A 15549-nucleotide genomic window follows, 5' to 3' on the forward strand; every position below is an offset into this window, starting at 1 on the left:
AACAGCCTTGTACTGTATTCTGTATACTAATCAATACACTAAGGCTGAGAATATAAACAACAAAACTATTAGGTATTTTCGGATCAGCAAATAAAATGTCCACAATAAAAGAAATTCAATTCACCTTTATTTCTACAGCGCTTTTACAATGTAGACTGTGTCAAGGCAGCGTCCCATAAAAGATTATAGTAAACTGAAACAGAGTCAGTTCAGTTTTCAGAGTTTAAGTTCAGTTCAGTTTAGCTCAGTGTGGTTTAATATTAAATACTGAGAATACAAATACTAAAGAGCAAATCAGAAATGGAAAATCAGACTTAAAATACTATGAAAAGTAATTTGAAATAGAAGGCTTCAAATAATTAAGCACCATATTTTACATAAAATAAGTCGCAGAAAACTGCATAGTGAGAAAAAATAAAGACATAATGCATTGATGTCAAATTTGAGAATTTCTTTCAAAAAATATTTAAAGTATAGCTATCAGCAGCAGCCACTAATAAAATTAAATGTTTACAAACATTTTATTAACTATATTATTTCCCTTCATTCCACAACAAACCCATTTTTTAATTGATACAATAAATAAAAAAATTGTTTTAGTGGGATTCAAAGTTTATTTTTTAGCATCAAACCTAATCAAATTTAACTATAAAAACTATGTTTTATATGTTTCACTTGCTTGATGTCTCTTGCATTGCCTTATCAAGTCTGTTTACAGCACAAGTCATAAGATGTCTTAAAAGAGACATTACTGACTTCTGTTCTGGGAAAACAAAAGTATCACTTTCAAAATTTCAAGGTTTTAATGTGAATCACACTTAGTCAGAGTTTCCATAATGCTTTAAAACATATGTTCAGCTATAGTGTTTTCTAAAAGTTGAACAAGAGCTCAACACTAATGGGCTGGAGAAAGTCAATGAAAGGGTTTCTGTGAACCATTTTTATGAAGTGTTATTATAAAAAATATATAATTAATATTTTTTACCATGAGAGGCTGACTATATTCACACACTGTTGCCATAAAACTGTTTAAAAAGTTTAAACCACTTGTATATTTGAATAATAGGTCCCCTTTAAAGACGTAAAAATGCTGCCATAAATCTGAACCCTGCTGAGCATCAACAGTTGGATTGAGAATATTGTAAATATGGGTTTCATTCCACTTCTGAAGTGATTAGACTGAATTGTAAATACAACATACACCAAAGAAGACAACATTATTTAGAATTTTCGGCAAGTTGTCAGAAAATACAAAAAAAAAAAAGTCTTAAGGTGCTTTCACATCTGTAGTTCGTTTTATTTGGTCCGGACCAAAAAATATAATGATAATGCAATAAATGATACATAGTTGTATTTTTGCCGTCTTTGGGTCGTTTTCAAACCACACTGCTGGCTTTGGTCCGAACTAGTTGAAAAGAACCAAAATGCAGAGTTCTGACAAAATCCACATCACTCATTGGCCAGATATTGTGGAACATAGTTCCTGAACTGCTTATCGATTGGTCAGAATTCACATGTGGAAAAATACCAATGAACTCCCGCAAGTAAACAAACCGGCAGACACAAAATGTCACTTTTTACTATGGAGGGATGACTGCGCTGGCTGACTGTATCCCTGCTTTAAGGCTGATCTATACTTCTGCATCAAACGCCAGCATATGCTACGGCGCTGACGCATAGCCCTTCGTCGTGGCCGTCGGCCTTCTCAAAAAATGTAACTACACGTCGCAACGACGCGTAGCGCAAGCTCTGTGATTGGTTGGCTTGGTAGCGCTGACGAGTCTGGGCGGGACCGAGAGCCACGTGAATGGTGCGAGCCTGATGGAGCGATTGTTTACAAGTGTGGAGTCCCGTGAAAGAGTTCCGCATGGAAAGTTTTGTTTTGTGTTTACCTCATAGTTAAAGTTGTTGCACGTCCGCCGGTTCCTGCCTCAAAATGAGCGAGTTTGAGCCACTTGTACATCCCGGAAATGTTCAGGAAAAGCAAAACAGCAGGGGAAAAACTCGCCATAGAGGAACATTTACACCTCATTGCCAACTAGAATTTTGGAGGTGTTAATGCAGACCAACAGAGACAGCGCGCAGAAGTATAAATGCACAGCTACGCGCGTTGCATGCGCCGTGGGTTAAGCCGGTCACTTGACGCAGAAGTATAAACCAGGCTTTAGACAAACTAAACATTCAGAGAATAAAGCGCGGTCGTGGCTGGAAAACGATATTATAATGCATCGCACATCATTTCAGGAGGAGGCGTAAATTAATTTAGCTAAACTGCGACATGGTCATCTTGAAAGCGTACCGAGACCACCTCTTCAAGCAGGTCTCAGTATGCTTTTTTGGTCCGCTTTTGGTGCACACTTGAGTACGATTGCTGCATTTACACCTGCCCAAACGAACCGCACCAAGAGGGAAAACAAACTCTAGTGCGATTCAACCGAACTAAATAAGGCAGGTCTGAAAGCTCCCTTATTGACAATGTATGGCCAGGACTATTTGTATAAGAGATGCATCGAACGACAGATTTTTGCCCTAAATGCACAAATCCCAAAACAAATGTTTTGGGTTTTTTAGTTCAGATGCTCTCGCAACAGTCTTCTACAGCATATAACAATTTTGAAAGAATACTATCTATTTTGAATCTCTAACTAACTGCCCAAGAAAATGTCTGTTGGATCTTTGTGTTGATCATGATTAAAGTGTAGTTGTTGCCTCCAGTTTGAAATCAACACAGATAGTTCAGCCTGTGATAAAGCAAAAAAAATTGGTCAATTGGCTTGTAAAGAAATTTGGAATCTGAAGACCGGTGCATCACTAAAATGTATCATTATCTTTGTTGGAACCAAGATAAGGGTAAACACACCATTACTCTACTTTTTCAATGGTATTGTCTGACCTAAAAACAGTTATCGCAGTTCTTCTGTGATAATTAGATTCCGATTCATTTTTCTATATTCCAGAAAAGGTACTATTTTGTTGAAAAGACTAAAGACTGAAGCTAAAAACATGACATCTACACTTTATTGACACTCAGAAGTATGAACAAAGATTGGAATGTTTACTTCCATACCCATAGAAATTACAATCAAAATGAGCAATTAGTATAGATGTAAACCTTATTTTCCATTATTTAATTTACATCCATGTGTGAAATGTCTTTAATAAGTGTCAAATGTTCACATAAAAGACAAAAACTTTTATAACACATCTACATGCACACAACTCAGTTCACACAACACATCTTTTCAGCATTCCGGTGCAGTGTTTGCCCTCTACACTTCCATTATAGATGCATTTCTGCAAAGCCCACTTTTTGTTAGCTATCGCATCCTCAGTGATGCATCAAAATTGCTTTTGCAATTAATCACCAACGTCACAGTCGTGGTCCTTGAGACTTCAATTTCACCCCAGAACACTCCTACTGATTTGTTTTCCACCAGTAAATACATCAAACATCGCTTTCAATAGAGTAGGAAGATATAAAATACCAGATCCACCCTCGTCCACAAATCCTGAATCTTCTTCGCAGAGAGCTTTCTGGGGAACAGCCAGTTCCACAATCTTATTTGTGACACACACACAAACACACACACACATGGACAATAGTGCAATAGTAAATTATGGCCACACAGGACAAAGTGTCACTACGGGGACAGAAACACTAATAACTCGGACGGAGAGTGAGAGAGTGTGTCAACACTGCAAGCTTTGACGTGGACAGTGGCGCTGATGGGAATGCTCTAGTTTTTTTTTGGCGATGCATCAGTCTAAAATCCAGACATGAGCGGGTTGAGGGGGGATTTTTCGGGTTACCCTGGAAACTACAGGAATTCAGAAGACCTGCAACCAGCAGAGTGTCCTCAAAACAACAACTGCATGCTGGAGTGTTTGTTTGAGAGAGTAGTGGTGGCTATTTTTTGATGGTCTTCATTAAGTAATTTCAAGCCATTTTTAGACTGCTTAATATCTGCTAAATCTTCTAAAGTAATATTTTGTTTTTAAAGTGGCCCGAGTAATTAATAAAAATTTTTTAATTGTATTAAATTTTATTCAAGTGTTTAATTAATTGTATTTAATTTTATAGACTGATTGATTTAATACTATTTAATTTGTATTTATTTATTTACTTAACTGTATTTATTTTATTTATTCACTTAACTGTATTTATTTTATTTACTTAACTGTATTTGCTTTATTTATTCACTTAAGTGTATTTATTTTATTTACTTACTTAAGTGTATTTATTTTATTTATTTACATAACTGTATTTATTTTATTTATTTACTTAACTGTATTTGCTTTATTTATTCACTTAACTGTGTTTATTTTATTTACTTACTTAAGTGTATTTATTTTATTTATTTACATAACTGTATTTATTTTATTTATTTACTTAACTGTATTTATTTTATTTATTCATTTAACTGTATTTATTAATTTATTTACTTAACTGTATTTATTAATTTATTTACCTAACTGTATTTATTTTACTTATTTACTTAATTGTACTTATTTTATTTATTTACTGTATTGTGTTTATTTTCATTAAATTAGTTTTATTTATTTAATTACTCATTTATATTTATTTTTATTATTTGTTTTACTTTAATTTATTTCATTTTATTATTTATTGGCATTACACCAACATTGGTCATGTTCATGGCAACATTGGTATTAAATATTCAGCACACAATTAACAAAAATAACAGATTATTAATAAATAGCATCATACAAAAATAAAACATTCAGACAACAACAATACTAATAAAAGGTCATATTAGATCTTTCAACTTGGCCAATGATAAATATTCTAAAATTATTCCAGGAGTAGGCCTGTCACAATATCTATTTTTTATGGTACAATATAAAGCAACAACATTTATTGCGATGAACTATGTTATTGTCATTTTAAGACCATTCAAACTAATAGCATCATAATGTACTCACACTCTTAAAAAACACATATTTCATTATTAAAAATTTTAACAATTTAATAATTAGGCATTGGAATCAGAGTTTGAAAATGGACATCCTAAACAAACAATAATATATGTAAACAATAATTTCCAAGATAAAAAGAACTACAAACAGATCTATTTTTAGTCATCAGGCACATGAAAATATTACTACTACAATAGTTTTTTAACCGTACTGACACTGACACCTCAAATATAGATAGAAAGGCAGCGCAGTCAGCTAAAATGTGGTTAGACTTCGTTTTTTTATGAACGGGCAATCTATATTGCTTCACCAACATTTATTGAGGACCACATGTTGTGTGATAAGTTGATCCAGGAGACAACTCTTTTACATTTCCCTTAAAAACAATATCGTTTAAAAATATGCATTCTATTAAAAAATATATTTTTGAGTTCAAATATTCTTATAAAAGTTTAAAAAAAGTGGTTCTTTTCGAAATATAGGAGAAAGATTGTCTAATTTTTGTAACTACAACCTGGTTATTTTGAAAATGGTAGTTATTTCTGTCATTTACCAATAGACTTCATACAATTTGTTGTTTGTGAGCAATTCCAGCGTTATGGATGTGACATCAGCAATAAAATCTCAACATAAATTTCCAGAGAAAGTATATGTTACCATCATATGAAAACATCTATTCATATTTTCCAAAACAACTAACCACAGAGTTATGGGATCAAAAAATATTAATCTGTCAACATTTTATATTTTAAATGAGGAAAATAAACAAAACAAAAAAGTTTGCGAGTTAACAGTATACAAAATACTTTGTGGAAATTCTGTGAATTAAACTGCACACAAAAAGAAATAATGCTAATCAAAAGGATAAGAATTTTCTCACTATAGAACAAAAATTAATTACTTTATTTTATACTTTTGCATTCCTGAGGGAAAAGTTTTGTTATGGATGTGACAAAAGTTAAATAGCCACTTGCGTGACTTTGGGAAATCAAATATAAGTATTTAAAAACATTGACAGAGACATTTTTGAGTATGAAATACTTGCTTCGACAAAAAAATGTAGAAACAGATTTGCTATTTTTGTGAAAAATTATTTTTTTATGGCAAAGTTGACATTTGGATGGAATTGCTCTTGTACATTCATTCCATTCCCTTCGCCATTTCTCATTAGCGTAGAGATTCAAAGCAGCTTCAAAGGCTTCTTTAGCTGCTTTATCTGCCCGTTCATTTCGAAAATGAATCCCACATGGTTAGGTATCCAACAAAAAAATAACATCAATGTCTTCCTTCTCTAGAGTCCCCTTTTTCTATTAAGTTGAAAATAGGATGATCAGTTTTTATAGACTTGAGCGAGCAAGCAAGACATAGAAATAGAAAATGACATTGCAGTTCTTTTCTATTTGTCCAAGAGCTAAATGTAATGTACAAGCTTTAGCTGTGAAAATTGAGTTTTATACGAGAATACTCTTTCCAAAACACTTTGAACTAATCATAAATGCAGCAGATACCTTTCCAATGACTTTGACTTGGTAAGTAGCATCTTATATTCAAAAATTCTTAATGGTCTACAAGTTACTTTCTAGAATGTCTGCTTACTGTAAGATCTGCTAAAATGGCAAGCCATGTTTGGCAGTGGCCTGTGTAATGCAATTTTTGACATCATGAAGGTCGTGCACACCATCTGTGTCTGTGGTTTTGTGTTCGCAGACTGTGCACATACGACAACACATGCTTAGGGTGAATGAAGAGTTCACTGGTCCTCCATATGTGCAAAACTTTTCCATTTGCAATTTGAAAGCTGTGAATAAGATGGAGAAGAATGTAGAAAATGAGAGGAAAAAGAGGAAGATTTTCAAAATTCTGTTGTGGTAAAATTAGCAATAGCCAGTAGATCACCGATTGAGAACATTTGCACTGCGTAACAAAATTAATTCCACCCTAATAGTTAATCTATATTTGGATAATCCAAAACTATATACGAAGTTTCAGTTCCACTTTGTGGAAGTGGCTTTTTTAACTACTATGTATTCACATCAAAACATAAATACAATGTACTTATTGTATTCATAATGTATTTCAGAACACTTCTGTATCTACTGAGGTAAGATATGTGGGTTAGTGAAAGCTTTGGTGGTGTGGCTAGGTTTAAGGGAGGGTTAAGGTGAAGGGACGATCGTACTTATAAATGTAATTACAGAAAGTACTTACAGGTAATTAGGTATTTAATCAAGCATAAGTACAATAAAAAACATGTATTTGCAGTGAAAGTATATATTAGTTAAGGACACATACTTTAAAGTTGGGCTGGAGTTTATGTTTAGACGATGATTATTGAAGTGCGTCTGACATTCGATCCTTTCAGAATCTTACAAACACAATTGAAACGCAAAAAAACAAAAGGACAATCCGGAAAAACAAAGGAGCAAATGATTCTTTCAACAACCTATACCATGAACAAACTGCCATGTTTATCATCGCCTTATGGACTATTATGAACTCGGAATGATGGTATTACTTTTTAACAGAGGTTACATGTGCTGGTTTGCTGCTATATGTTGCGTGTTGCTTTTGAACCCAAATAAGGACTAAATGTATGCTGTGTGTAGACACTGCAAAGGTGTCTACATTTTTATATATGTTGCATTTATTTATTTATTTAGTGGAAATGCAGTGGAAACACAAGCCTGATAAAGTTGACCTGTACCGACCCATACTGTACCAGTCAGTGAAAATGGGCCATTATAGTCATCCAAGAACATATGATAATAACAATAAGACAGTCATTGATAAGAGATATGTGTCTCAAACAGGTGAGTGGGCTAGACAAACCACTTGTGGAAAACACACTCTCTTTCATAGCTCTCACATTTAACCGATGCTTACACCAGTTTTGCACATTTCTACCAGATATGTTCTTACAATAACTCTAAACAAACAAGCAAAAACACTGCATTTATGAAGTGTGCTTCACAAAGGTGAGTGGGCTTGGAAAACCACCTGTACAAACACTCTTCTTTCTCAATTTTTTTATAACCAAATCACACTCCCCCTTAATCTAGCACTTATTCCAAACAGATCTATAATATAATTAGCACTTTTTGAGTGAATTGCCTCTTTTTGTTGACGAGCTAAATACCTCCTCAATTGGAAGTCGCTTTGGAACAAAGCATCTGCTAAATTACTAAAAGCAAAAGTAAATATCTATGGCTGTAAAAAAAAAAAAAAACATGCCATCCATTTTGCACCATACTCATGCATTCCACACAGTATTGGATAAGCTCCTTCAAAATACTGCATCTTTAAACTTTTATTTAAACTACATTTTATATTACAGTGTCATAAATGTAATCTTACCCAACAAGGAATTAAATTACTTGAATCAATACTAAAAATCATGATAAATCTCAGAGTATGGACCATATAATGACACCACATTTCAAACATAGTTTGAAATTATCAAATTTCTGACTCAATTTATTGTTTCTTATAGCACAATTGTTCGTAGTTAAAAAATTGTTATTATAGCAATTTCTATTTGTGTAACAAAATGACAATATCTGCTTCTTAGAAATGAATAACAATGGCTTAGAAAGGCATTATAATGTATCACAACTAGGGATGTCCCGATCAAGTTTTTTTGCTCTTGAGTCAGAGGAATTTGATTTTGAGTATCTACCTATCCATAAAACCCGATCTGACACTTCTATAATACATAAAGGCTTAGTACAGACATGGAAGCTACAGACGAACTCCATATGTCTGTGGTGAAAGAAACATGGGGTACATCTTATAACAGGAAAAGTAGTTTGTCAGAAATCTTCTTATAAAGGGATGGCATAGCATTCTCTGCAAAATAGTGGCAAGACGGCATTTCAAATCGAGATTCTACGTTTGTTTTTAAGGTGTCTTATCAGGTTTGTTGTGGTAAACGTAGCCTTTTCTTTTCCACCTCTTGCAATGCCAAGTTTACATATACCACAATGTTGACAATGACAATGTTGGCAATGGCATTGTTGTTGTCTTCAACTTTAAAATACCCCCAGGCCGCAGACATACTCGCGCTTTCCGCTTCAAGCTGCTTCCATGTTCTACTTGGCTGGCATTTAACCAATAGCATCTCTGCAACAAAGTTATGTCATGCTGCACGCCTTGCTGTTTCTGTGTGAAGTCAAGACTCTATGCCCCCGCATAACAATAGATGTTTTAAAAAATAATGATTCGTATATATATTCATATATATCTAAGTCCTTATTGGGAGGTAACAACCTATTCCGATCGAGTCTGAAACCGCATGATCGGGCCCGATTTCAGTTCACATGATCAGATCTGGACATCCCTAATTATAACTATAATTAAATTGCCTAAAAATGAACCGTAATCCTTTGCAATACTTCTTCAGTGGATAAGTAGCTTAATTACAGTAACTAGTTACTTTGTAAATGTATTTACATGTATTTATTTACTCGTTTAAAAATGTATATAATTAAAGTGATTCAAAATGAAAACAAAGACTAAAATTTATCACATATTTGTATTATATATTGTGGTTGCCAAAAAATGTCTTTATTTAGATGGATCTAAAAGTGTTTTGCTTTTGTTTATCTTAAAGTGGCAAAACACAATGGTCAACTTTTGACTGTTGAGTATATTAGTAATATTAACTCAATAAATGGTTCCATTTGATCTGTCATTTAATCAATGCTCTATCTCTTCATCCAATCGGCTGAGCCATAAAGACAGCTTTACTAACGCCACACGTTTATGATATGTCAAATTGCACACGTAAAGCAATTCAATAACAAAAGCCTAATCGAACGCGTTTTACATTCTCCCTCCATTAACGACGGGCTAAATAATGCACTGGCAGACACATAGAAAACAATCAATTAAGCCTATCAGTGCCCCTTCCATTCACTAAAACACACTTCTGCACTAACAGCATGTAAAATGTGTTTCCTCCGAGAGCCTCATTTAAACACAAACACAAGTTCTGCTACTAATGCACTCATTATCTTGACTTAAAAGTAATTCTCTTGAGGTTTATTATAAGAAACCAACACAAATGTGGGTACTAATTTATTTATTTTGTATTATAGAGCATCTTAATGCTACTAAAGTATATATGTAGTAGTTATATACAGTTTAATTCATTTATTACCTGTTACCATTTTCTTTTCTCTATTTTTCAGGTACAAACCTGAAATCACATGTCTAACTTAAACGTATAAACCTTGAATGCTTTAGAGCACAGACTTAAGTTCCTATTTGCAATGAAATATACATATCCTAAAACATGCTCTATTCTAAAACTGTGGGGGGGAAATCCAAGGCAAAAATGTTGTTCTAGTTGTTTATCAAATTTGAAGACAATATCACAAAAATACTTTTTTAATACGAAAAAAAAAGACTAAACATAACCTGAAGCACTGCAACTGCATTCACTATCTAGACTTAAAGGTACCATTTGATTAAATCTTGGTATGCCTTGACATGACTGTAAAAAAAAAAAAAGACTTCAGTACATGGAAATATATAGGTCCCAAACACCATTGTTTCCTCATTCTCATGTAAATCCTGTGAGTGTAAAATCTTGGTACAAAAACAGGGCAATCAGAACTAAACAGACTGTTATACCACAACATTTCCTAGTGAGATTACAACAATCATATTTCCCCCTTATATTTAAAATTATTTAAGCTTTCACTAAACTAACTATAGCTGCGTTCCAAATGGGACACTATGTACCTATGCATTTACAAACTCAACAGCATAGTATGTATTTAATTTCATCCCAAAGTGAACATTAATGTTTTTTTACTAAGCAGAAATTTAAACTATTTCCCCTATGACGTTTGTTGGTTGACAAATTACTGAAATAAATGACCAAAGTACCAAATAATAAAACCTTATTCACCATCGGGAGGTGGCATAATTACTCTCGTAGGAGAATTTTGTATTCACAATAAAAACCTAACAATGTAATATACACAATAGTGCATAAGTATGCGATTTGGGATGCACCTTATGTATGTGGAGTGGCAGTGAGACTAAATCCTTTGTATTTACGTTGTTTTATACTTGTGGCTATACAACAGACTGGTTACTTTAAACAGACTAATTATTTTGAAGTGCATACATTCTTAAAACATTGTTTTGAATTGTAAAAGATGTGGTGTGGTGCAGCGCTTCATGTCTGGTGGTGTGTAATCGCTTTTAAAGAGCTATTCTTAGCCATCTGTTCATGGATGTCAAAACACAAAATGCAGGATATATAGATTAAGCATTTATTCAGTGCCACTCCGAAGAGGTATATGCTCTGTTTAAATAGGTCTTTTGTTAATATAACGTGCATGTTGTTAAACTTACCATATGTTTGTAATAAGTCAACAAGTACATGTAGATTGCTCAGGGTTCGCAAAATCTAGTAGCCCGAAGTCCCAGGGATATTGTTTTTTCAGTCAGCTATCAAAGTCTGGCAGGCTGTCAAGATCTATTATCTATCTAGATCTAGATAGACTTTGTTAGCTCGACTGAAAAAAAACAACACCCCCGGAACTTTGGGCTACCAGATTGAGAGCCCCTTATGCATATTACTCAGCTCCTACTGTGATTCATACTGTGATCACTTTACTTAACTATTCTGGCTTAAGTTGATTTTAATACATGTCCGTGTTGTCATACTTTTAGGCTTCAAAATACAAATACATCCTAGTCAATTGCTTTAAATAAGTACAATTATAATTCAGCCTGTATTTCATCCACAACACAACTCAGTAGATAAAGAGTTATCTCACTCACTCCTTCTAGCTAAAATAAAACTCTCCACCATTACAGTTAAAAAGATTTAAGGCACATACTCATTTTGTTTGCACATTAATTTTTAGAGTACGTTACGGTCTGTGTGTGAGAGAGAGCACAGATACTGATGAGCAGTGGAGCAATAAAGCAGAGCTCATTAATATTCAAGACCTTTCCAAACATGATCAAACCTAAGCTTTCATTCGAGGGCTAAGTTTTGACGTCATAAATTAGCATATTAAAATATTTCTGGAGAAATTTTAAACTTAGTACCCAAGCTATGAAGTACATATCAAATAATAGTTTAACTTAATAAATCATTAAACATTGTGGCAGCTTTAAAAATGATAATCTTGAGGTTTATCATGACAAACCAATGCAAGAAGTTCACAAAGCAAAGTCTACTCAAATTTGAAAGAGAAAAAAGAAACACAATGTGGGCACAGCTTCAGTCTGGCACATGTATTGTCTTGGTGCCAGGGGTTGAAGGGTCTAAACACACACACAGACATGCACGCGCACACACACAGGACACAAGCGCACTTGTTCTGCTTACAACAGCCTGACTCAAGACCCAAGCACATGCTCCAGCACGCCACCATAGCCCCAGTGTTTCAAATGCATCTCAGTGTGGTTTAAGTATGTGTGCAAGAAATGCCTGGAAATCTGATTTCCATTATTGGAATGGTAAAGCACGGCCATTGCCTAATTCCCTAATGGAAAACACAAGCGGAACCGGTCTAACTGGGGTTAAGTATTATTATTGTTTGATCCAATGACCTTTGACACACTCTTTTAAGAGAGTAATAGTATAAGCACTTTTAAAATAGTAGTTTTAAGGAATTGTTCGCCAAAAACATTTACTCACTATTTACTATCCCTCAAGCAGTAACAAACCTTTATGAGTTTTATTAGTTATACGTTAAGGAAGATATTTTGAAGACAGCTGAAAACCTTTAACCCTTGACTTACATAGTAGGACAAACAAATACTATGGAAGTCAATGGTTAAAGGTTTTCGACTTTCTTCAAAATATCTTCTTTAATGTTCAACAAAATAGTTAAACTACTTAGCATTTTTTGTAATGTTTATACCAAAAAAAGTAGAGAGATTCAATTATAATTGAAGAGACAACAAACAAATAACTTTGTTTACCGAACTGAAATACTGAACAAATAAAAGAGAAATAAATGTTATTAATATTCTATAAAATGAAAATATTTTATCACACATTTAGGACTGGGTCCAATTTATGACAAAAATTCCAACTTTTGTTTATTTAGGAACTTGCTCCTTGTGTGCAGTCAAACATAACCATTGTGTTTCCTGTGAAATTCAAGTAGTACTGTCTAATATTTTAAGTTTGAAAGATTTTTAGAAACTATACAGTTATTTAGAATTTTAAGGGCCCATTCGTGTTACTACATTATAGGTCTGGCCGATTTGGCCTAAAATTAAAATCTCAATTAATTGAACATTTTAACTCGATTACGAATATTGAACGTTTATTAAATTGATTTATTTTATGCTTTTGCTTTTAGTTCACTTACAAGTTGTGTACAGTAAATATGTTCAGCTATTACAAGTGGGAGATTTCTGGATTTAGGGTGGATTATTTGATAAATAATTGAAGTAAACAAACACACTACTATCACACATCTACTATCTATGATTGTTTGTTGAACATCAACGCTAAACAACTGATAATAAAACACGCATTGCCTAAATTGCGGCACCCACCCTCGTCACTGCTACCAAACCAATCAATCACAAAGTTTGCGCTACACGTTGTTGTGATGTGTAAGTAACGTTACATGTGCTATATACGATATAATAAGTAGAAATCATAATACAATAAGTATAATTCAGCCTTAACAGAGCGGGGTCATGTGACTCCACACATGGTATGAAAAGTATATGAAAAAATGACTTGGAAAAAATAGATTTATTATAGGTTCTGAATGTCGATTTCGATTACTTTTCGATTAATCGCCCAGCCTTACTACATTATACTTATATATTAGCTTTAATTAGGCCCACACGGAATCTGCGTATGCAGATTAGCGCATTGAGTCTATTTATGGTGTAAATGTGTGTAAAAGTATATATTTTGTTTTTAAATTTATTTCAGTAATATTATTGACTAATAAAATGTTCATATGATTTATTTTAAATACAATTTGTAAAGTAATATTTTCTGTCTTTTAGTAGATAAATAATAGGAGATACTTGCTTTGTTTACCAAATAAGTGGATCTGATTGATTTGCATAGTAAACATTAAATAAAAGTTACAAAGTTATTGTTTTTATTTCATATATTAAGTTTTTAGTTACGATATTCCCAAAATAATTCTGCGTAAATCAGCAGATTTTTACAAAATTCTCCACAGAAACAGTAAAAAATGTCAGCAGATTCTGTCTGGCCCTAGCTATATTCCATATATAACCTCAAACATTTAGAACTTTAGTATTTGGTGCAAAATTACATCTAGCTTAATGTCATTAACTTTATCAGAACAATCCAAAATTTCTTGGTGTGTTTACATTCCAAGTTACAAAACCTTCTGAGGTTTTACATATTTAAATTTCAAAGTAATAGTAAAAAATCTTTCTCTAAATTATGTATTTATTGGTCAAAACAAACCAAACAGCGCCAGAAGTTTAGCCTGACCTTTAAGTATAACTTATTGCCATTTATATCTGTAAACAGTAAACACTAACTTATGAGATAAACAACGTTACTTTTACTGTCTTTTGAGAAAATAACGTTTGCATCAAAACATTATTCTAAAACAACAACTATAAAAATCAAGTCTTAATGTAACCAATATATGGATTTGAATTTTCTGACATCCTAGCAGTAAGAGTTTAAAAAATACAATATTTCTAAAACACTAGCATCAATTGTTGTTGCAGTCATAACAAAACTCCCTCGCTGCATTTAAACAGAATTTCACAACAGGTACCTTGCTGTTCAACCACAATATTAAAATATATTCAAATACAAACAAGCAAGCATGATAACTGTCCCATTGTTAGCAAAACATAAATTAACAATATCCATTGTATCAAATAACAGCATTTCCAGCAAACGTACGAAAGTGTTACTACAATGAAACTGTTACGTTATAAATGTCAACCCCCAGACAGACAGATGTAAACAGAAAAACAACATCACAACTACCAACAGTATCATATGTTATCCCAACACATTATGCACAGACTGAGGGTTAGATAACAGATAACACGCTGCACGGATGGATTAAAAAGACTCAAGCATAACTACCATGTCGCAGTGTAAGAAAGAGTTCCTCTCGAGTTCGGGTAAAGTTCTCTCGGCGCTGGGCATAGTTCAGTTGACTCCGGTCCGGTCAGACTGGACTCTCGTCTCGTGTGCGGTCCGGCGGATCGGTTCTGCTACATTGTGTGGCGGATTGCGGGGCGCCGCCGCGCGCTTTCGGTCTGCGGATTCCTCTTTGTGATCTACGGTTCAACACACACGCATTCAGTCAGTCAGTCACTCGACCCGCATGCATATTTATCTGGAGAGAGAGGGGGAGAGAGAGGGGGAGGAGCTAGAGTGGAGTTCGACATGACATCACATGGGTTCAGGGGAGGCGCTACAAATGAAATTTGTTTATACCCAACAAATACCTGTTGACCAACAAAACTAGAGAAATATCATTTAAGATAATTCATTATCAAGTTTTACCCTTCAAACGATCATATTGTTAAAACATTTTTTAAAAAGGATATTGATTTAATGTGCACTTTTTGTTATGTGAATATAGAAACAGTTACCTATCTGTTTTG

The 15549-nt window shown here is 33.6% G+C and overlaps 1 protein-coding gene across 1 annotated transcript in view; it reads right to left on the reverse strand.

Moving 5' to 3' along the window:
- tmcc3 (transmembrane and coiled-coil domain family 3) overlaps positions 1-15246 on the reverse strand; it is a 40724-nt gene extending 25478 nt beyond the window's left edge. The window contains exon 1 of the mRNA NM_001044813.2: positions 15023-15246. Within this exon, the coding sequence (NP_001038278.1) occupies positions 15023-15085 (63 nt within the window). The 5' untranslated portion in view covers positions 15086-15246. The remainder of the gene's footprint in view (positions 1-15022) is intronic.
- Between the last annotated feature and the right edge of the window lie 303 nt (positions 15247-15549).

This window comes from Danio rerio, chromosome 4, assembly GCF_049306965.1.
Source record: "Danio rerio strain Tuebingen ecotype United States chromosome 4, GRCz12tu, whole genome shotgun sequence".
NCBI lineage: Eukaryota > Metazoa > Chordata > Actinopteri > Cypriniformes > Danionidae > Danio > Danio rerio.